The sequence below is a fragment of the Cervus canadensis genome, chromosome 30, assembly GCF_019320065.1.
Source record: "Cervus canadensis isolate Bull #8, Minnesota chromosome 30, ASM1932006v1, whole genome shotgun sequence".
Taxonomy (NCBI): domain Eukaryota; kingdom Metazoa; phylum Chordata; class Mammalia; order Artiodactyla; family Cervidae; genus Cervus; species Cervus canadensis.
The window spans coordinates 22,961,502-22,983,784 of record NC_057415.1 but is presented as its reverse complement, the minus strand read 5'-3'; the positions used below and the strand labels follow the sequence as shown (position 1 = coordinate 22,983,784).

The 22,283-nt window shown below is 44.8% G+C and overlaps 1 protein-coding gene across 7 annotated transcripts in view; it reads right to left on the bottom strand.

The window, feature by feature from the left end:
- Positions 1-1,056: 1,056 nt before the first annotated feature.
- CDK20 (cyclin dependent kinase 20) overlaps positions 1,057-22,283 on the bottom strand; it is a 46,119-nt gene continuing 24,892 nt past the window's right edge. For 4 of the 7 annotated variants that reach the window (XM_043453309.1, XM_043453308.1, XM_043453311.1 and 1 more), the window contains 5 exons: positions 8,715-8,873; positions 7,117-7,327; positions 5,863-6,041; positions 5,644-5,771; positions 1,057-1,591 (listed from right to left, as the gene is read on the bottom strand). In XM_043453309.1, coding sequence (XP_043309244.1) covers positions 1,483-1,591; positions 5,644-5,771; positions 5,863-6,041; positions 7,117-7,327; positions 8,715-8,873 — 786 coding nt within the window. In that variant the 3' untranslated portion in view covers positions 1,057-1,482. Of the gene's footprint in view, positions 1,592-5,643; positions 5,772-5,862; positions 6,606-7,116; positions 7,328-8,714; positions 8,874-22,283 lie in introns of those variants that run through there. The other 3 variants (XM_043453315.1, XM_043453313.1, XM_043453314.1) reach the window with 3 other exon arrangements.

The window sequence follows — 22,283 nt, the reverse complement described above, 5'->3', positions numbered from 1 at the left end:
GGGCTTGGCTACATAGTATATAGGTGCTGTGTTAGGCCAAAAAACTATTGTTAAAAGGCAAATTTAGGCAGTAGGGTGTATTGGGTACTGGGCAACTACGGCAGCAGAATGTAGTAGGGAGCTTTTTAATGTTTCCTTTCTATTTTTGAGGAGTTTTTCACTGTATGAATCTTGGTTGTGAGTACCTACTATCAAAGCTGAATGGGCCAGACTCACCCATCCTGAACTTGATGGTGTGGGCATGTGACCCAGGCCAGTAAATCCCATACACACCCTCCACTGAGTCTCAAAGAGTCGCACTTCCTTAGGGGCAGATGGGAAGTTGTCAGATAACGGCAGTGATGCCTGTTCAGTGACAGTGCTGGGAGCATGCTGGCAGCGGTGTGGTGGAGCTGGAGGGGAAACAGGAACGTGAGCAGCAGAGCCGGGGAGCCAGGCCTTGCTGGAGCCGGCCCTGGTTGTCACCTGCTGCCAGCTTCCCACGGTGCCAGGCCTACTTCTCAAGGCTGCACACTGCCCCTCTACGCTACCCTCTTTCTAATGAACTCATTTTTTGGTGAATTTAGTGGTCCAGCCTGCTGTTCCTGTTGCCTGCAATTAAGAACTCTAAGGATAGACCCGCTAACCCAGTCAGGGCTTCCATGTGGACCAACTCCAGAGGCATCCTTTTCACAAGGCACAGAACGGTGCCCTGCAGCCATGCAATGTTGTGCCGCAGAACTCATCCGTAGGACAGCCAGAGCTATTTATTAATGTGCGTCTAATGTGCGGAGAAGGCAATGGCACCCCACTCCAGTGCTCCTGCCTGGAAATTCCCATGGGTGGAGGAGCCTGGTGGGCTGCAGTCCATGGGGTCTCGAAGAGTCAGACACAGCTGAGTGACTTCCCTTTCACTTTTCACTTTCATGCATTGGAGGAGGCAATGGCAACCCACTCCAGTGTTCTTGCCTGGAGAATCCCAGGGATGGGGGAGCCTGGTGGGCTGCCGTCTATGGGGTTGCACAGGGTCAGACACGACTGAAGTGACTTAAAAGCATCAAAGCAAGTAACACAGACTAGGAAGATGAAAAAAATATTTACTTCATTAATTACATATTTGGAAAACAAAAAACAATTATGTTACAATCTGAGTACTTTAAACCTGGGTTTTCTAGCACCCAAGGTCTGCATTCACTCCTCTTGGCTACTTACTATCCAAATAACCTTGGACAGTTTGTTTGATAGCTGAAAAATGGGCTAAGAGTGGGTTAACTACTCTTCTGTTACATCTCAACTTCTTTGAAAAATACAGACAGTAATATCTACACTTCATTGGCTTCTGTGAGGATTTAAACATAAAGTCACCTCACACACTTGTGTGGCCCACAGTAGGTATTTGAAAATCATTACTTCTTTTTCCAATGTTGATACAATACTTTAGTCTCTGTATGTAGACAAGCACCTCACCAACTGTGGTGACAATCTTCAGTTGATGCTGTCATCTTAGCCACACTGCACTTGGAAGTAATATGACCTCAGAATACTAGTTCCGATGTTTCTGGCTTCCACGCCTACAATGCTCATACCGTCACTCTCCACATGAGTAAACCCACTGTGAAGGAAGGGACATGCTACATGTTAACTTTGGAAAAGGACAAATGTTTAAGTCATAAAGCTTTTACACGAAGATGGAGCTCAATCTTGTATGCTCTCCACCCAGTCCACCCCATCTGTGAGTATACTGGGCTTTGACTTGAGGCTTTGACTTGAGGACCTATGTTCATTTGTATCAAGTAGCAAAAATCTTCACATTCTTGAGTGTGATCAGTTCGAGGTCCTCCTGATGGTAGCTGCCTGAATCACAATGATTCCAGCTACTCTGGAAACTTCTCCTGATACAGGAGCTGGGGGTACCTCATCCAATCTGGGCAGGTCAGAGTCATTTCTCCAAAATTTAGAATTACTATCAATTCCTAACCAGTCTCAGTGAAGGAGATGTAACCGCAGGAGCCAATGGGGCCTTCAGTTTCCACAAACATATAATGCTGCTCTGCTGCACCACAGAAAAACGGAGCAAGTGTGCAGAGAAGCAAACCAACAAACAAAAATAAGAACTAACAAACCAACAAACAAACACAGAACTGCCTGAGTTTCCCACAGAAGCCCACTTTTTGTCTATAGATTGCTTCTGAAACTAGCTTTGGCTTTCATGAACTACCTTTCAGCTTAGAGTAAATCCCATGATGACTTACTCAGCTTAAGAGATTAATAAACCACTACAATACTGTGAAGTAATTAGCCTCCAATTAAAAGAAATTAATTTTAAAAAACACATCTAGTGCAAACAACCACCAAAAAAAGAGATTAATAACAAGAGTGGAATGTGGCAGTTTGCAGACTGTGTCAGAAAACTGCAGGATTGGGTTGGAAAATTGCAGGACTGGCTGGTCTACGTGGGGCTGAGCAGGGCAACAATTGCTCCCTGATACAAGCAGTCAGTCAGCAGTCTCCTTGGTTTGTTAGCAATTAAGGTTGAACTAGCACCTATCTTCTTTCTTTTTCTCTTTATAGACTTTCTCTTCATCTTCCCACACCCCCTCCCTCATCTTTAGTAAATGTGCAGAACTCTCTATCACTAAAACCCAGTTTTAAATAATTTCCATTGGCCCAAAAAGATCTGTTGTAGCCATCTGCAGTAAATCCCATCTTACCCCCAACCCTGGGCAGCAGTAATTGACCTTCTGTTCCTATAGACTTGCCTTTTCTATATGTACCACATTAAAGGAATCATTCAATATGTGACCTTACACATTTGGCTTCTTTCACCAGCACAATATGTTGGCAGTTCACCTACATGTATGTCATATGCCATTCCTCTTCACAGCTGAATAAAACTCCCCTGTATGGATGCACCATAGTGGATTTATCCATTTACCAATTGATGGGCATCTGCACTGTTTGCACTTTTAGGGTGTTCTGAATAAATCTGCTAAGAGCATTCAAGTACAAGTCTCTGTAGACATGTTTTATTTCTCCTAGGGGTGTGCTGCTAGGTTTGCTATTAAATTTATGTTTAACACACCTGTTTTCTTTGGAAAATCAGAGTATGTATTCACAGATCATAACATTTTAGGAAACTGAAAAGCTCCTAAAAAGTAATGAAAAGATAGATGAAATGCAGTCCATAGCTGCCCATCTTGTGGGGATCAACACAGAGCTAGGTTGCTGCGTTTATGATTGCTAAGTGAAGCCCTCAAAGAGAAATTACCACTTGCATCAACTAAGGATTTCTGAAGAATCTGTTATGAATTGGGAAAGAGCAGAATTCAAGGTTGTAATACATTCCAGGGTGCTGATTAAAGCACATTTATGTTTCTAAGTGTGCTATGCTCATTGAGAACAGTGTCATTTCAGTGAATGGATCTGTTTACCATCCTATAAAATGGGTGTGTTAGTCACTCAGTCGTGTCTTGACTCTTGCAACCTCATGGACTATAGCCCACCAGGGTCCTCTATCCATGGAATCCTCCAGGCAAGAATAGCCATTCCCTTCTCCAGGGACTCTTCCTGATCCAGGGATCAAATCTGGGTCTCCTGTGCTGCAGGTGAATTCTTTACCATCTGAGCCACCAGGGAAGCCTCAAAATAGCACAGTTTAAAAACACATATAAAACAGCAGTTTCTGGAACTTCCCTGGTGGCTCAGTGGCTAAGAATATGCCTGCCAACAATATAGGGGACACACGTTTGTTCCCTGGTCCAGGAAGATCCAACGTGCCACAAGGCAACAAAGCCCGTGAGCCACAATTACTAAGCCCATACTCTAGAGCCTGAGCTCTGCAACAAGAGAAGCCACTGCAACTGGAAAAAGCCTGCATGCAGCAATGAAGACCCAGCACAGAGGTAAGTAAATAAATAGTAATTAAATAAATAAGAAGTTTCTAATTGTGCACAATTAATATTTCAGTGAATGAATGTGTTCTGCTTTGTGTAATGCATGTAGAGCAGTGTTTAAAAACGTGTAAAAAAGAAGTTTCTACAAGTGCTACTTGCTAACTAAGTTGACAACAGTGTTCTTTCAGTGAAAAGATGTTCTAACCATTCATTCAGTAATGATATAGGGAATTCTTTAAAGGCACATATAAAAAAGGGAAAGAAAAAAAAGCACATCTTGGGAGACCAACATCACTGGCAAGCTCTTCAGTGGCCTCCTTCCAGTGGCACCAAGTGTTTGTTCGCACATATGTCTCCTGCCACTGGAGGGAAAAAATCATTACTGAGGGGTCATGAGTGGATGTGGGGCATGTAATCAGGGCCTCCACTGGCCTGAGGGGCTTGCTTCACTAAGGCTGGCCTGCAGCCTAGGTACAGACAGAACAGAGCAAGGCCACCTCTCCTGAGCACAGGGGAGGGTAGATAGCGACATATCAGGGTCTTCAGTAGGAAATATACAGCCCCTCATGGCCTGCAGTGTGGAGATGGAATGTTACGGCTCTCAAACTCAGCAACTAGGTAGGTTTGTTATACTGGAGTGGGTTGCCATTTCCTTCTCCTGGGGATCTTCCTGACCCAGGGATCAAACCTGGGTCTCCTGAACTGCAGGCAGAAGCTTTACCATCTGAGCTACTAGGGAAGCAGGTTTGTTATAGGAATCTTTAATTGTAAAAATATTTAGTTTGGGGCGTTGTATTTTTTTTTTTTATTAATACTGTAAGATGTTTGCCACGGGAGGCTGAATTAATCCCATAACTCATGACAAGTCACTGATGGTTATGAAGTAGGAGGTGTTACCATAAGTAACCCAGTGAAATAGACAGTCTGGAAGCCCTGTCCTTACTTTGCAGGACTTACTCTGATTAAGAAAAAACATGTCATCCCCAAATTCTGGGCTACCCTGGTAGGTCAGCTGGTGAAGAATCCACCTGCAATGCAGGAGACCCTGGTTCCACTCCTGGGTCTGGAAGATCTCCTGGGGAAGGGACAGGCTACCCACTCCAGTATTCTTGGGCTTCCCTGGTGGCTCAGGCAGTGAAGATTCACCTGCAATGCAGGAGACCTGGGTTGAAAGATCCCCTGGAGGAGGGCATGGTAACCCACTCCAGTATTCCTGCCTGGAGAATCCCCAGGGACAGAGGAGCCTGGTGGGCTACAGTCCATGGGGTTGCAAAGAGTCAGACATGACTGAGCGACTAAGCACTGCATCCCCAATTCTAATTGTAAACCACAGCACAAAAACCACATTCTCTCCAACTTTTACAGTCTTGCCCCTACAGCCACCTAAGTTTGGTAAACGGACCTGGCGTTGTGCAGGTTACAGAAGTAGGCTAAGGGCTGCATCCAGGCTGACCCTGGCTTCTGTGCACCCCTGTGGGCCTTTGGGCAAAACCCACATCGCTGATTTCATCTGGGAAATGTGGGTGATGCTAACTGCAGGTGGTGGCTTTGTATATTAAAAGAGATAATGCAAATGATGCATAGTGTAGCATCTTTTTTTAAAAACAGAGGCTAAATATGAACAGTGACTTGCCTCAGGTCGCCATATAGGGAGAGGCAGGCTGGGCTAAGACCCCAAGTCCCATTCACATTCTTGCCAATGGTATCCTCCTGCTGAGGGACCAGGAGAGGCCAATTTGTAGGTAACATTTAAAAAGTCAGAAGCAATTACCTGGCCCATCTGTGAGACCCACCCAGCAAATGATAGCAGCTCTTGAGGACGGGAAATTTATTCTCCTTGTTCCACATGTAGACTCGCAGGGAGAGGTCGAAGGAAGAGGTTATGACTCGAGTCTGGTCCTTGAAACGAAAAACCAAGTGAGGCAGGGATGTGGGCTCCAAGGCATGGAGCCACGAGGCTGGCAGCAGGCGGGCGAGGGGCCACACTCACCACCCACATGGACGTGATGGGCCTCTGGTGGTCCTGAAAGGCCACCAGCTGCAGGCCGTGAATGGTGAAGAGCACCAGCTCCGAGCCGGACACCAGCAGGATCACCTGGGAGCCGTGGCTCTTCATGAGGTGAGGAGGCATCATGGTATCTGGCAGCAGGAAGCTCGCGATCTGTTGTGCTTTTTGAAATAAAGGCACAGAGATTGTCACGTCTTAGTAGCAGCTGGGGGTCTGGAATAGACATGCCTCACCTACGAGGATGTGGAATAATGAAAAGAGCAACGGCTTTGTGTCACATCTGCAGTCAATCCTGACCCATGCATTTACTCCCCTAGTCTACTGGTCATCAGCTCTCAAACGTGGATTGTGCTGCTTCACAGGGGGACTGTGAGGTTCAAGGCCATATGCACATGGGAGTGACAGTATCGGCCCACGGTACTATCCAGGGCTGAGGCTTCCACCCTGCTCTCTGCCCTTCCCCACCTAAGACAGGGCGATGCAAGACATGACCACATGAGAACTATGACATTTATGACATCTGCTGAAAACTACTGTTGAAGATTCTTTTATACTGTACAGCATTCCTTGTTTAAAAAACATTAATTTGATCATTTCCTTATGGAGTTTACGTAGCACCAGGAAAATAAAATTACCTCTTTTGAAGAGTTCATGCGTTTTCTCGTATCAGACAAGGGATTATATTACACATCCTGTTTCCCTTTTTTTCCTCGGCTGCCAGGAAGCTCAGAGTAAAATTTATGGTCAAATGATGATAGGAAAACAAATGAACATAATACAAAGGAAAAAATGCTAAGGAACAAAGAAAAGGCCTATTGGGGTAATGTGGGGTTTGGAAAACAGAGGAGACAGGAAAGGACAAAGATGTGGGTCTTATTTTCCTACTGGATTAGGAGCTCCTTAGGGAAGAGGCAGTTGTGGCTTTTATTCATCTCTGTGTGCACTCAGTGCTGAGAGTGGTGACTCTGACACAGTTGTAAAAGGAGAGGTGGGGATAAATGGAAGCAGAGAAGGGAGAAGAGTGGACAGCAGTTAACATCTGAATCCCACGGCCATGCAGAGGGCCCCAACACACAGCAAGTGTTCACCACTCCACCAGCCCACAAAATCACAACTAGAAAACATTTGTGGGGTCACTATGATTCACTGAGAGGAAAGAAAAAGTGCCCCAAAGGAAACTTGAGGAATCTGTGCTTGAAGCATTGTAAGAAGTGGTGGTGACATGGGGATCCTTACCGAGAATGTCCGCTCTATCCCTGGGCTTTCTGGTCCCTAGCTCATAGGTGGTGATGACCAACTGCATGCCGTTGTCATTTCTGTGCATCACCATCAGCCTGGCTGCCTCGTCGGGGGCCCAGCAGGCTCTGGACGTCAGCCAGATGGGGAGAGTGGCGGAGGCAGGAGTCTCTTCTTCCGACCGGCACAGCAAGGACTGAGTGTAAAACACCTGGGGAAACAGCGCCACACGTCTCATCGCCGGTGAGGGAGACTTCTCCAGCCAGGAGCACTCCGAAAGCCCCCACTAGACCACATCCACGGTGACTGTACTGGGTCTCACAGGGTGCCTCATGTGGACCCGCCTTTCTCAAACGCCCTTACCAGGGAAAAGAGGTTAACCCCACCCCATGTCTGGCCCTGCTGGAAAGATCTTGGCACACCAGTCCCAGTGAGGTCACCATTATGGGTGAATCAAATAAATGGATTTTCTTTTCCTGAGCGCCTGTCATCATCTTGCTTCTGCCTTCAATGTCTTCCTCCATACTCCTTTCCTATCTTCTTGCAGTCTGGCTCCAAACCCCTTCTTGGTCCCTGGAACTGATGCAAGGCTGCCCACCAATCCTATGGCCTCTCTCCTTTGGCTTCCCAACCTGACCCCCGGCCTCCCAACTCCCAGGTCCCGTCACTGCCAGTTCCGTCCAGCTTGGCCACTGCTTCTCTTTCTCTGTCCTTCCTTGCTCACTGACCCCGGTATGTCTCAAGACCCTCTCCAGCTGCCTGCTTTTTACTCCAGTCTAATTTTCCAATTCAGGCTTTCTGGGTGGCTCAGTGGTAACCCACCTGCCAAGATAGGAGACACAGAAGATGCAGGTTTGATCCCTGGGTTGGGTAAATCCTCCGGGGTAGGAAATGACAACCCACTCCAGTATTCTTGCCTGGGAAATCTCACTAACAGAGGAGCCCGGCAGTCACAAAGAGCTGGACACAACTGAACGACAAAGCTTATGGGCGTACCAGCACACACACACACACACACACACACGTGGGCGTACCAGCGCGCACACACACACACACACACACACACACACACTTTCTTTTCCAATTCAGACCCTGGCACTCAGCCTGAGCATCTCTGAGTCCATGAATCACTGGCAGAGGCAGCCATTCTCACAGGCAAGCTGTGTATGGGCCTCCAGGTAATGAATACAGTCCCCACGCTGTCAGCATCTCCTCCATGCTGGCCCACTGTCTTCCTTCCTCTTGTTGAAGCCTGTTCTCAGGCCACCAATACCTCATGAGCATTTCCACCAGGACGTCCCAAACCTTTTCAAACTCTGTCATCTCCAGTCAGGTAGCTGACCCCCTCCAGCCTGTGGGCAACACGGGAGCCTGGAAAGAACAGAGGCTCCTGGGCGAGGCCGCCATGGCCATCGGCTCAGCTGGTGGCCCTGAGAAGGCAGTCACGGCTGTGAAAGGTCAAAGATGACTCATCATCACCCATGCAGGCTGTGCGGTTTGGTCTTACATGAGAAGCTGCACCCCCCAGATGCACCCCAAAAGCCTAGGGCACAGGACCCACCACCCCCCTGAGGCAAGGGACACAGCCCGCCACTGACCTCGGGGCTCAAGTCTGAGTTCTGGGTTGACGCGAACACCCACTGCCGGTCAGGTGAGCAGAGAAGACTGGTGGGGTTGCCAGGAAACACGCTGACTCTGGAGAGCAGCTGCAGCCAGGGCACCGTGAGTGTGTAGACTGCCCCTTCAGCACAGGTGGCCTGCAAGCGACAGGACAAAAACGGGATCAAGAGCCACAAAGAACCAGAAAGTGTCCAAGGAGATAAACAAAGGTCTAAGAAACACAGAAATGAAGTTCCTATAGAAGAAAAGTCAAATAATTAACAGACTAACACTGAAAATCCATGTACAAGGACTTCCCTGCTGGTCCAGTGGTAAAGAACCCGCCTTCCAATCCGCAGGGGACGTGGGTGTGAACCCTGACCGGGGAACCATGATCCCACATGCCACTGAGCAACTAAGCCTGAGCACTGAACCTACTGAGTCCATGTGCTGCAACAAACACGTGGCGCAGTCAAAAAACAAACAAAATTCATGTCCAATGAAACTTTCTGCAAATAAATCCTGGGGAAGCTGAGCTGGGTTGGTCACCACAGACACATCACAATACAGCTAACTACCAGGCTTTAAATATTTCAAAAAATCCTTTAGGCCTTTGATTTTTAAAACTCCTAACAAGAGAAGTAAGGGTGGCAGTAGACTTTTTCAACAGAAACACTGTGGCATAACATTTTCACAAAATTCAAGGAAAGCATGAGCCAGGGATGCAGTGTCCAGCCTGGTCACTCTTTAAGCCCCTAGACTACAGAACCACAATGCTAATGCAAGAACTGCATTCATGGGCCCTTCCTCGGGCCCTGACCAGGGGATGCGCTTCATCAAATCACAAGATACAACGCAAATGTCACCAAAAGAACTGGTGGTGTTATGAAATACATTAAACTATAAATCAAAGAGCTAATTAAAAAAAAAAGGTAGACACAAGAGAAGAACAGGTTTAAATATTTTATGTTCTCAAAAAGCTGAAAATAATACATCTTTTAAAAGTGAGAAGGATCAAAATAGAATAACTCACTGACTGCCATGGGAGTAAAGATAACAAAACAGGTGACAGGCCTAAATAAGGAAAAAGGAGAAAGAAAGTGTTAAGATGCAGAAAACTGGGGCTTCCTTGGTGGTCCAGTGGCTAAGAATCCCCATTCCCAATGCAGAGGGCCTGGGTTTGATCCCTGTTCAGGGAACTAGAACCTGCACGCCTCAACTAGGAGTCCACATGCTGCAACTAAAGATCTGAAGTGCCACAACTAAGACTTGGTGCAGCCAAGTTAGGGCTTCCCAGGTGGTGCAAGGGTAAACAATCCGTTTGCCAATGCAGGAGACACAAGAGACTTGGGTTTGATCCCTGGGTTGGGAAGATCCCTTGGAATAGGAAGTGGCAACCCGCTCCAGTATTCTTGCCTGAGAATCCCATGGACAGAGGAGCCTGGCAGGCTACTGTCCATGGGGTCACAAAGAGTTAGACATGACTGAAAACATGCAGCCAAATAAAAGAAAAAATTACATTCTGCTAATGACATGATGGTGTGGAATGTCTCTCCATGTGCTAATGACCATCTGATTATATTCTTTTGAGAATGCTCAAACTACCGCACAACTGCACTCATCACACACACCCGCAAAGTAATGCTCAAAATTCTCCAAGACAGGCTTCAACAGTACATAAACCATGAACTTCCAGATGTTCAAGCTGGATTTAGAAAAGGCAGAGGAACCAGAGATCAAATTGCCAATATCCGCTGGATCATCGAGAAAGCAAGAGAGTTCCAGAAAAACATCTACTTCTGCTTTATTGACTGAAGCCACGAAATTAAGAGACACTTGCTACTTGGAAGAAAAGCTGTGACGAACCTAGACAGCATATTAAAAAGCAGAGACATTACTTTGCCAACAATGATCCGTGTAGTCAAAGAATGGTTTTTTCCAGTAGTCATGTCATGTGAGAGTTGGACCATAAAGGCTGAACTCCAAAGATTGATGCTTTGGAACTGTGGTGTTGGAAAAGACTCTTGAGAGTCCCTTGGACTGCAAGGGGATCAAACCAGTCAGTCCTAAAGGACGTTAATCTTGAATATTCATTAGAAGGACTGATGCTAAAGCCGAAGCTCCAATACTCTGGCCACCTGATGCGAAGAACTGACTCATTAGAAAAAACCCTGATGCTGGGAGAGATTGAAGGCAGGAGGAGAGGGGATGAGAGAGGACAAGATGGTTGGATTGCATCCTTGATTCAATGGACATGAGTTTGAGCAAACTCCAGGAGATGGTGAAGGACAGGGAAGCCTGGCATACTGCAGTCCATGGTGTTGCAAAGAGTTGGACACAACTGAGCGACTGAACAGCAGCAACTGCCCGCTCAATAGTGAAGACTGCTGCTATGTCCTGCCTGCTCCCTGCTGCCGTGGTAGAATGTCACTTAAGGGCCTTGCTTCAGATATAAGCTCCCCCATCCATTAAACCACTGCTGACTCCAGACTCTTGTCTTGAGGCTGCGTAAGTGGGTAGGGTGCAGACCAAGAGTAATAGGAGAATGTATCATTTTGTATTTACAAAGAAATTGCCATGCATGCACTATGCAGCATACATAGGAATAATTTCTGTGTAAATATACATAGAAGTGCATTTGACTTTTGTATAGTTACCTGTATCTAACAGCCTTGCTAAATTGCCTGTTAATTCTTTGGTAAAAAAGAAAAAATTTTTAAATTATTTTTTGCCCACATTGTGTGGCTTGCGGGACCTTCCCCAACTAGGGATTAAACCTGTGCCCCTTGTACTAGCAGTGCAGAGTCTTAACCATTTGCTCACCAGGGAAGTTCAACCTATTAATTCTAACTGTTAAGACACACAAAGGACTAGCTGTGTAGTAAAAAATGAACAAATCCGATTTCATCAAGTTTAGAACTTTTGCTCTTTAGAAGACGTTGTTAAGAAAAACAAAAGGCAAGCTTCAGACTGGAATAATGTATTTCCCATGTATAAACTGGAGAAGGAAGTGGCAACCCACCCCAGTATTCTTGCCTGGAAAATCCTATGGACGGAAGAGCTTGGTAGGCTACAGTTCATGGGGTCACAGAGTCAGACACGACTGAGCGACTTCACTTTCATAATAAACAAGACACAGGACTGTGTCCAGAATATATAAAGAATTGGTACCAATCAGGAAAAGGGACACAACACAGCTTTTAAATTATGCAGAGGATCTGAACACTCCTCAGTTCAGTTCAGTTGCGTCCAACTCTTTGCGACCCCATGGACTGCAGCACACCAGGCTTCCCTGTCCATCACAAACTCCCGGAGCTTATTCAAACTCATGTCCATCAAGTCAGTGATGCCATCCAACCATCTCATCCTCTGTCGTCCCCTTCTCCTCCCGCCTTCAATCTTTTCCAGCATCAGGGTCTTTTTCAGTGAGTCAGTTCTTCACATCATGTGGCCATAGTATTGGAGTTTCAGTTTCAGCATCAGTCCTCCCAATGAATATTCAGGACTTATTTCCTTTAGGATGGACTGGTTGGATCTCCTTGCAGTCCAAGGGACTCTCAAGAGTCTTCTCCAACACCACAGTTCAAAAGCATCAATTCTTCAGCGTTGAGCTTTCTTTACAGTCCAACTCTCACATCCATACTTGACTACTGGGAAAACCATAGCTTTGACTACACGGATCATTGTCGGCAAAGCAATGTCTCTGCTTTTTAGCCTGCTGTCTAGGTTGGTCATAACTCTTCTCCCAAGGAGCAAGCGTCTTTTAATTTCATGGCTGCAGTCACCATCTGTAGTGATTTTGGAGCCCAAGAAACTAAAGCCTCTCACTGTTTTCCCATCTATTTGCCATGAAGTGATGAGACCGGATGCCCTGATCTTAGTTTTTTGAATGTTGAGTTTTAAGCCAGCCTTTCCACTCTCCTCTTTCACCTTCATCAAGAGGCTCTTTATCTTTAGTTCCTCTTCACTTTCTGCCATTAAAGGTGGTGTCATCTGCATATCTAAGGTTATTGGTATTTCTCCCGGCAATCTTGATCCCAGCTTGTGCTTCATCTAGCCTGGCATTTCACATGATGTACTCTGCCTAGAAGTTAAATAAGCAGGGTGACAATATACAGCCTTGATGTACTCCTTTTCCCATTTGGAACCAGTCTGTTGTTCCATGTCCAATTGTAACTGTTGCTTCTTGACCTGCATACAGATTTCTCAGGAGGCAGGTCAGGTGGTTTGGTATTCCCATCTGTTTAAGAATTTTCCACAGTTTGTTGTGATCCACAGAGTCAAAGGGTTTAGCGTAGTCAATGAAACAGAAGTGTTTTTCTGGAATTCTCTTTTTCTATGATCCAGCATATGTTGGCAATTTGATCTCTGGTTCCTCTGCCTTTTCTAAATCCAGCTTGACCATCTGGAAGTTCTCAGTTCATGTACTGCTGAAATCTGGGTTGGAGAATTTTGAGCATTACTTTGCTAGCATGTGAGATGAGTGCAATTGTGGGGTAGTTTGAACATTCTTTGACATAGCCCTTCTTTGGGACTGGAATAAAAACTGATCTTTTCCAGTCCTGTGGCCACTGCTGTGTTTTCCATATTTGCTGGCATACGAATGCAGTTCTTTAACATTATCATCTTTTAGGATTTTAAATAGCTTAGCTGGAATTCCATCACGTCCACTAGCTTTGTTCACAGTGATGCTTCCTAAGGCCCACTTGACTTCACACTCCAGGATGCCTAGATCTAGGTAAGTGACCACACCATCATGGTTATCTGGGTCCTTAAGATGTTTTTTATATAGTTCTTCTGTGTATTCTTGCCACCTCTTCTTGGTATCTTTAGCTTCTGTTAGGTTCATACCATTTCTGTCCTTTACTGTGCCCATCTTTGCATGAAATATTCCCTTGATATCTCTTAATTTTCTTGAAGAGATTTCTAGTCTTTCCCATTTTATTGTTTTCTTCTATTTCTTTGCAATGTTCACATAGGAAGGCTTTCTTATCACTCCTTGCTATTGTTTGAAACTCTGCATTCAGATGGGTATGTCTTCCCTTTTCTCCTTTGCTTTTTGCTTTTGTTCTTTTCTCAGCTATTTGTAAGGCCTCCTCGGACAACCATTGTGCCTTTTTGCACTTCTTTTTCTTGGGGATGGTGTTGATCGCTGCTTCCTTGTACAATGTTACAAACCTCTGTCCATAGTTCTTCAGGCACTCTATCAGCTCTAATCCCTTGAATCTATTTATCATTTCCCACTGTATAACCGTAAGGGATTTGATTTAAAGTGTGTTAGTCGCTCAGTCATGTCAGACTCTTTGGGACCTCATGGACTGTAGCCCGCCAGACTCCTGTCTCCATGGGGTTCTCCAGGCAAGAATACTAGAGTGAATTGCTATTTCCTACTCCAGGGGATCTTCCCGACCCAGGGATCGAACTCACATCTCCCACACTGAAGGCAGATTTTTTACCATCTGAGCCACCAGGGAAGCCCAGGATTGTCTTTATTCAGACTTAATAATACAGTTTACTCATTTCCCTGCTTTCAGCCCTCTTGCGTCCCACTTCTTGCTCTTTCCTTCCCCTTTTTCTCTCCCGGCTGAAGACTGCTTTCCCAGGAAGGGCTTTATCATCAGCCTGTGTGCTCTCTGCTCTGGAGGCTCACGCTTCATTCAAGCCTGTTTCCGTCCCTCAAAACTCCTGCAACCCCTCCTGTCTATGGTCCAATTTATGGTTAGAGTTATGGAACTGATTTAGAGCATACCTTTATGGCCTAGTGGTTTTCCCTACTTTCTTCAATTTAAATCTGAATTTTGCAATTACATGTTCATAATCTGAGCCGCAGTCAGCTCCTGGTCTTGTTTTTACTGACTACATAGAGTTTCTCCATCTTTGGCTGCAAAGAATATAATCAATCTGATTTGATCAGATTGATCAATCAATCAATTAATCAGTACTGACCATCTGGTAATGTCCATGTATAGGAGGGGGGCCATATACAGAGATAACTGACATCAGGTTGGCTTGTCGGTTACCAGGGAAACCAGCAGAGGAGCCCGTCCCTTACCACCCGTTTGATAAGCTATCATGGAGAAGATGCTCTGATCTAAAGATTAGAATAATCACTAACTGGAGGTGGGGCAAGTATGTATTAGAGGGGAGAGTTGGTCATGTGAGTAGGGTGTAGGTGAAGAAGGGACTGGTCGAGCGAAGGATGTAGAGACAGCAGGACAAGAGCCATCTTGGGTAGCATGATCATACAATAATTTATGTTCTACATATACTGTATACTAGCAATGAAAAAAATTGGAAAAGTAATTTTAAAATAACATTAAGGGACTTGCCTCATGGTCCAGTCATTAAAACTCTGCCTCCCCATGCAGGGAATGTGAGTTCGATCCCTTGGGGAAGATCTTAAGATCCCACACACATGAGTGCTCAGTAACATCCAACTCTTTGGGAAGCAATAAGACTATAGCCTGCCAGTTTCCTCTGTCATAGAATTTCCCAGGCAGTAATACTGGAGTGTCCCATTTCCTGCTCCAGAGGACCTTCCTGAACCTAGGATTGAACCCATGTCTCCTGCATTGGGAGGTGGATTCTTAACCACCGCATCACCAGGGAAGCCATAAGATCCCACATGCCTCAGGGCAGCTAAGTCCGCGCCCCACAACTAATGAGCTGGCAGACTCTGGAGCCCGTGCGCCACAAGTGCTAACAGAGAGCAGTCCCTGTGCTATGACAAAGAGCCTGTGTGCCGCAATGACGACCAACCCCCAAGTGCGGCAACCAAGACCTGATGCAGTCAAAAATAAATGAATGTTTTAAAATAATATTTAAACAGTATAAAAATGCTTCTAACAGACTATGTGCAAGTCCTGTTCACGTAAAACCACAAAACTTTGTTGAGAAAAATAAATGAAGGCCTAAATATATAGGGACATATATGCCGTATTCATGGCTTAGAAGACTGAATGCTAACGGGTCAGTTGTCCCCAAATTAATCTACAGATTCAAAGTAACCAAAAACCCAGGAAACAGCGTTATAGAAATTGACGAGCTCACTGGAAAAATTTTATGAAAATAGATACATTTTCAAAAAAAGGAAATGTGGGAGGTCATGACTTAACTAAAATCTGTGGGAAACAAGACCCCGTGTGACTGACACTGGGACGAACATACAAGATCAGTGGAGCCTGACCACAAGTTTGACACAGAACACCCAGACACATTTGGTCAGTGGATATTTTGACAAAACAAAGGTGATAATGTAATTCGATGAAAAAAGTATGGTCTTTCCTATAAGTTTTGGATGACCATTTGAAAGTAAAAATGAACCCTGATGCTGACCTTGCACACAAATGTAATTTAACTTGAAATGAGCCACTGACTTAACAACTTCCAAATAAGCCGTGGAATGTATAAAAAGTCACACAAAGCTGAATCAAGGTGTTAGGGTGCTGGGTTCTCATTTGAGAGCCCATTCAGGTCACTGTGGCTGCAGGACTGAGGTTTCCCTGCCCACTGGCTGGCCGCAGAGACCATCCCCGTTCCAGGCCCACCAACAACCTGGCAGCCAGCACGGGAGGCCCGCATGCCCTCACCCTGTGCCTCTGACTTCCTCTTCTGTGACTGGCTAGAGAAAATGCTCTGCCTTTAAAGCGCCCACGGAACTAGTGGGCCCGCCCAGAGCATCTCTCTTTAACCAGGTAACAGAAATGTCTCATGATGCATGTAGCTTTGACCATTTCTCCTTGAAATTCTACACATTATTTTTCAATATATATTTTAGACCATATTCTAAAATGCATTCAAAATTAGCCCTGGGATTTTCCTGGTGGTCTAGTAGTTAAGATTCTGCACTCCTAATGCAGGGGGTACAGGTTTGATCCCTGGTTAGGGAACTAAGATCCCGAAAGTCACACCAAAAAAATGAGGCCACCCCCCAAAAAAAAATTAAGCCTTGTTTTATCTTCCTGGGAGGCTTACCTAATTATTATTCTGATATGAAATGACCCTAAGATCCAGGAAAGACTTTCATCTTCCAGTCTTCTCATCTAACATTACTAGCTGTATCAGCTTGCTTCTGGTTAACATCTCTAATGCCTATCATTTTCCCATCATTTTAATTCCAACCCTTCCTTAAGTGTTCTGTTTTAGAGGAGTCTTGTATTAGTTTCCTTTGGCTATAGTAATAAGACAGGGTGGCTTATAAAAACAAAAATGTATTCTCTCACAGTTCTGGAGGGCAGAGGCCCCAAATCAAGATGCCAGCAGGGTTCTGCTTCCTCTGAAGGAAGACCAGGGCCAATCACTCCTCCCTACTCCCTCAAGCCATTTCCAGAGCTGACTCCTAGAAGCCCGCCCTGCTCGCCCAGGGAAGTCTGAAAATGAAACCAATGAATCTTTTCACATCCCCTCAGAGCACATGTGGCATCATGAGTTTTGATAATGAGAACTAAAAATGCTGCCTGCCATATCTGTAAACAAAGGATGTTGCAGCCATCAAGCCATCACATTACCACCACCCCCAATGGTGAGCCCTGAGGGGACTCAGGATGTGAAAACACAGGATACTGACCCCAGACAGTGAAGGTTCATAAAATGAAAGTCGCTCAGTCGTGTCCGACTCTTGCGACCCCATGGACTATACAGTCCATGGAATTCTCCAGGCTAGAATACTGGAGTGGGTAGCCTTTCCCTTCTCCAGGGAATCTTCCCAACCCAGGGATCGAACTCAGGTCTCCCACATTGCAGGCGGATTCTTTACCAGCTGAGCCACAAGGGAAGCCCACATCAAAGGAAGGTGCCTATCAAAGGAACAATTCAGTAAGCCTAGACTCTTGCATTTTCCCATACATAGAAGAGTGTTAAATTCCTTGAGATATCATATCTGATTTTCTTTAATTAATAGTAATAGTAATCTTTTGATCCAACCACCTGGTCATTTGTTGCAAAAGAATCCTATATATCCCGGGTCCCCACCCTTGCCTCTTTGGAACCGTTTTCTTAAGGTCATCGGAGATGTGAAAACCTCAGAAAGTCTGCTGAATAAAACAAAACTCTCAACTTCTAGGTTGTGCTTTTATTTTTTTTTTCAGTTGACAATAACCAAGCCAAACTTTGGGTCAGGGTTGATCCTGCCCCTAGAGGGAAACCACAAGACACACTGATCTTCCTCTTATGCTTTAGAAGCTACCTGCTGTATACTATTTTGGGAGTTAGGTGAGAGGTAACTGTTTGCAAACTGCCTTATAAAGTATATGACTAACTGGTACATTTAATCTTGGACACTTCAAGGAGCTTAGTAGACCTAGTTCCTCATAACCTTCTCCTAACCTAAATGGTGAAGTCATTCATTTTATTTCTACATATAAAATCCACAAGGCATTGTTGCTGCTGTTTTATACAGGTGATATTCGTTTAGATTTCCTAAGATTTACCATGGCTCTTGCTCAACAATCTTTCCTGCTTCTTCTGAAAATTCACCTGTGATCATTCTCCCACTGCCTGAAGCAGTCTCATTACTATTACATTTAAGGTAGTTTTATTTCCCCTCACTGCTATTAAATAGATCTGTCTTAGTCTTCAATTATCTCAGTTCACTCTGATGGGTCTATGTGCAGATTTATTTGTATTTACCTTGCTCAGGGTTTGCAGGACCTTCTTGACCTTCACGGATTAATGTCCCTAGTCTATTTTGGAAAAATATCTACCATCTTGTCAAACGTTTCTTATGCCCCCACCACCACCCCCCAGCTTGACAGGGAAAGAGTAAAGGGACAAAGCAGGTCATAAAATAGTTAATTCCCACTAGGGGATTGTAAGTTTAAAAAATTGGGGAGACCCCTGGGAGTTAATGATCACTTGAGAAAGCAAATTTGGTTAACCTCAAAACCAAGCTGGCTTGCTTAGCGACAGAAGCATGAGACATGCCCCCAAAACTGCAAACCAATGGTGGCATGAGACCACATCCTGCCCAGGGAGCTCAGTCAGCTGATGATCCCTAGGACATGCTCTCAGCACACATGAAAACAGTAACTTGTGGGCCTAGCTGGGCCATGTGGGGACAGGAAAACTCCCCTGCTCAACCTGGAGGAGGAACTGAGGATGGAAGCGTGACATCTACAAGAAAGACAAAGACGACCTTCTCCTCCTCCTTACTTTTCCTTTGATTATAAAACTGTAGCCCACTAAGTTCTTAGGACATAGCACTCTCTCGCCCATTTGCTTGTAAGCCTCATAAGCACCCTGTTCTAATAAATCACTTATCTATCACTTTACCTTTTGCTGGATTCTTTCTGCGAGGAGACATAAAAGATCAGGGCTCTTTGGAACCCCATGAAATGACACTAAACAGTTTCACCCTGACTCATCTACTCCTAAGATATAAATAAACAAATACTAAAATTTTGCATGGGTCCTTTGTGGCCTTGCTACTCCAAGTGTGGTCTGTGACCTGAATCCAAAAGGATCTTGCGGCATCAATATCCTCAAGAAGTTCCTAAAAAACTCAGAATCTCAGGTATTCCCAAGGACCCACTGAATCAGAATCTCCATTTAAACGAGGTCCACAGGCAAACATCGCATTCAAGTCTGCGAAGCACTGGTCTCTGTCTCTCAGCCTCTCTTTCACGTTTACCACTCCTGATATCTCCATTGCATTCTACAGAATTACTTTTATCTTCCAGCTCACTAATTCTTCTATATGCTTAACTTCTTAATTGATGTATATAACACACAGAAAATGGCACAAAACGTAAACATAAGAGCTCAGTAAATTATTACAAAGTAAACACTCATATCACCACCCATGGCTTCCATGTCTTGGCTATTGTAAATAGTGCTGCAGTGAACATTAGAATACATGTATTCTTTTGGACAATGGTTTTCTCCAGGTGTATGCCCAAGAGTGGAATTGCTGGATCATATTTTAAGTTGTATTTTTAAGTTTTTTAAGGAACCTGAATACTGTTCTCCATAGTGGTTGTGCCAATTTACATTCCCGCCAATAGTGTAGGAGGGTTTCTTTTCCTCCACACCCTCTCCAGCATTTGTTGTTTGTAGACTTTTTCATGATGGCTATTTTCACTGGTTTGAGGTGGTATCTCACTGTACTTTGATTTATATTTCTCTGATAATTAGTGATGCTGAGTACCTTATCATGTGCTTTTTGGTCTTTAGAATGTCTTCTTTGGAGAAATGTCTATTTAGGTCTTCTGTTCATTTTTTGATTGTTTTATATATATATATTGTTTATATATATATATGAGAGACAGAGACAGAGAGCAAGCTCCATGAGCTGTCTGCATACTTTGGGGATTATTCTCCCATTCTGTGGGCTATCTGTTCATTTTGTTGATAATTTTTCCTTTGTTGTGCAGAAGCTTTTAATTACGTCCCATTTGTTTATTGTTGTTTTTATTTTCATTACTCTAGAAGGTGAATCCAAAAGGATCTTGCTGCGATTTATGTCAGAGTGTTCTGCCTATGCTTTCCTCTTAGGAATTTTATAGGGTCTAGCCTTATATTTAGGTCTTTGATTCATTTTCAGTTTATTTTTGCGTATGGTGTTAGGGAGTGTTCTACTTTCATTATTTTACACATAACTGTCTAGTTTTCCCAACACCACTTTATTGAAGAGACTGTCTTTTTTCCACTGTATATTCTTGCCTCCTTTGTCATAGATTAATTGACTACTGGTGCATGGGTTTATCTCTGGGCTTTCTATTTCGTTCCATTAATCTATATTCCTGTTTCTGTGCAAGTCCCATACTATTTTGATTACTGTTGCTTTGCAGTATAGTCTAAAGTCAGGGAATCTGATTCCTCCAGCTCCCTTTTTCTTTTCCGAGATTACTTTGGCTATTCCAGGGTCTTCTGTGTTTCTATATAAATTAAAAATTTTTTGCTCTAGTTTTGTGAAAACCTGGTAGTCTGGTAAGGATTGCACCGAATCTGTAGATTGCCTTGGGTAGGTCATATTATCTTATCTCTACTTATCTCTGAAAGTGAAAGTTGCTCAGTGTTCCACTCTTTGCGACCCCATGGACTATCCAATCCACAGAATTCTCTAGGCCAGAATGCTGGAGTGGGTAGCCTTTCCCTTCTCCAGGGGATCTTCCCAACCCAGGGATAGAACCCAGGTCTCCTGCATTGCAGGTGGATTCTTTACCAGCTGAGCCACAAGGGAAGCCCAAGAATATACACCACTGGTAGTTTGGTAAGGACTGCACTGAATCTGTAGGTTGCCTTGGGTAGGTCATGTTATCTTATGGCTACTTATCTCTAAGGGAGTGCTAAACACTGTATTTGAAAAGAGAGGGATGGGGAGTCTTATCTTTCTCTAGAAAGGATTTTCATTTACTACCACCAGGTAACTGGGCAGCTGCAGTCATTGCAGGGACTGTTTATTTTCAGACCCTCCCCCACAACTCTCAGGTTCCAACATTCGATAACACACCCAATGTAAGAGGATTCACAGGGCTCCAATCCTTGATGGCCCTGCACGCCAACCTTTATCTACTTGGCTATCTCCCTACTCAGCTCCTTGGCCTTGGAGTAAACATCTCCAGAACAAAAGCAGCCCCAGCATCAGGCTCAGCACTGTGCTTTCTGCCATCTTCTGAATCTTGGCCTAGAAACTATTTGCTATTTTTAGCTCTCTGACTTGATATATATTCTAACTTTCCTAACTGTCCTTCACCAATAAGGAAGTGTGAATCATGTGGTCTATCATTCCCCAGAGAGCAACTATACTAGCTTCCTCTTCCTCTATACAATATATTCTCAAATTGCTCTGGAGGTATTAATTACACTTATTCCAAAGTCTTCTTTAAACAGCTACAGAGTTATTTATATAAAATATGTTTCATCAAGTCTTACTGTTTTGGTTCATGAGCTTAGTTTCTTTATAGAATTAGTCCTGTTTACATATGAAACTGTTCCTCGGGGTCTGCTCATCTTTGTATTTGGGAGGCCAGCTTGTCCACACTCTCAAAGACCTCCTTCCCTCCAGGAGGAGGATACTGCCGCCAGGTGAGAGCCACATCCTTGACCTGCCAACTTACACCCACTTTCACCATTTCTCTCTGGTCAAATGCTCCCTCACGATACCCAAGAATCACCTCCAAACCAAATGTCCCTGCAACAGAAGGCCTTCATCATCTCAGACAAATGCTTGCATTCTATTGAACATGCCTCAGTTTTCCTTTGGGTTGGACCCTTGCTGAGACTTGAAAGGGGGAAAGAAGGGTGAGAATGCAGTAGTGAGAAGTAACCAGAAGCGGAAGAAAGACTATGAGCAGGACCAGGAGACAGGAAAGCAGGGGCATGCGGACAGGAAAGCACCGGCAGCCCATGGGGCTGGACCTCACTGTGAGAGGGTGAGAGGTTGCAGAGACAGGTCCAGGGAGCAGGCTGTGGCATGTCAGAACTGAAGGGGGATGTGGAGTCTGCCCTCCACACGGCAGGCAAGGAGGAGTGGGGGGACCAAGCAGAATAGTGAGGTCACCTGGTCTGCCCCATGGAGGGCCTGGCTTGAGGTGCCACTGACACGTGGTCTGGTGCCAGCTCCACAGATG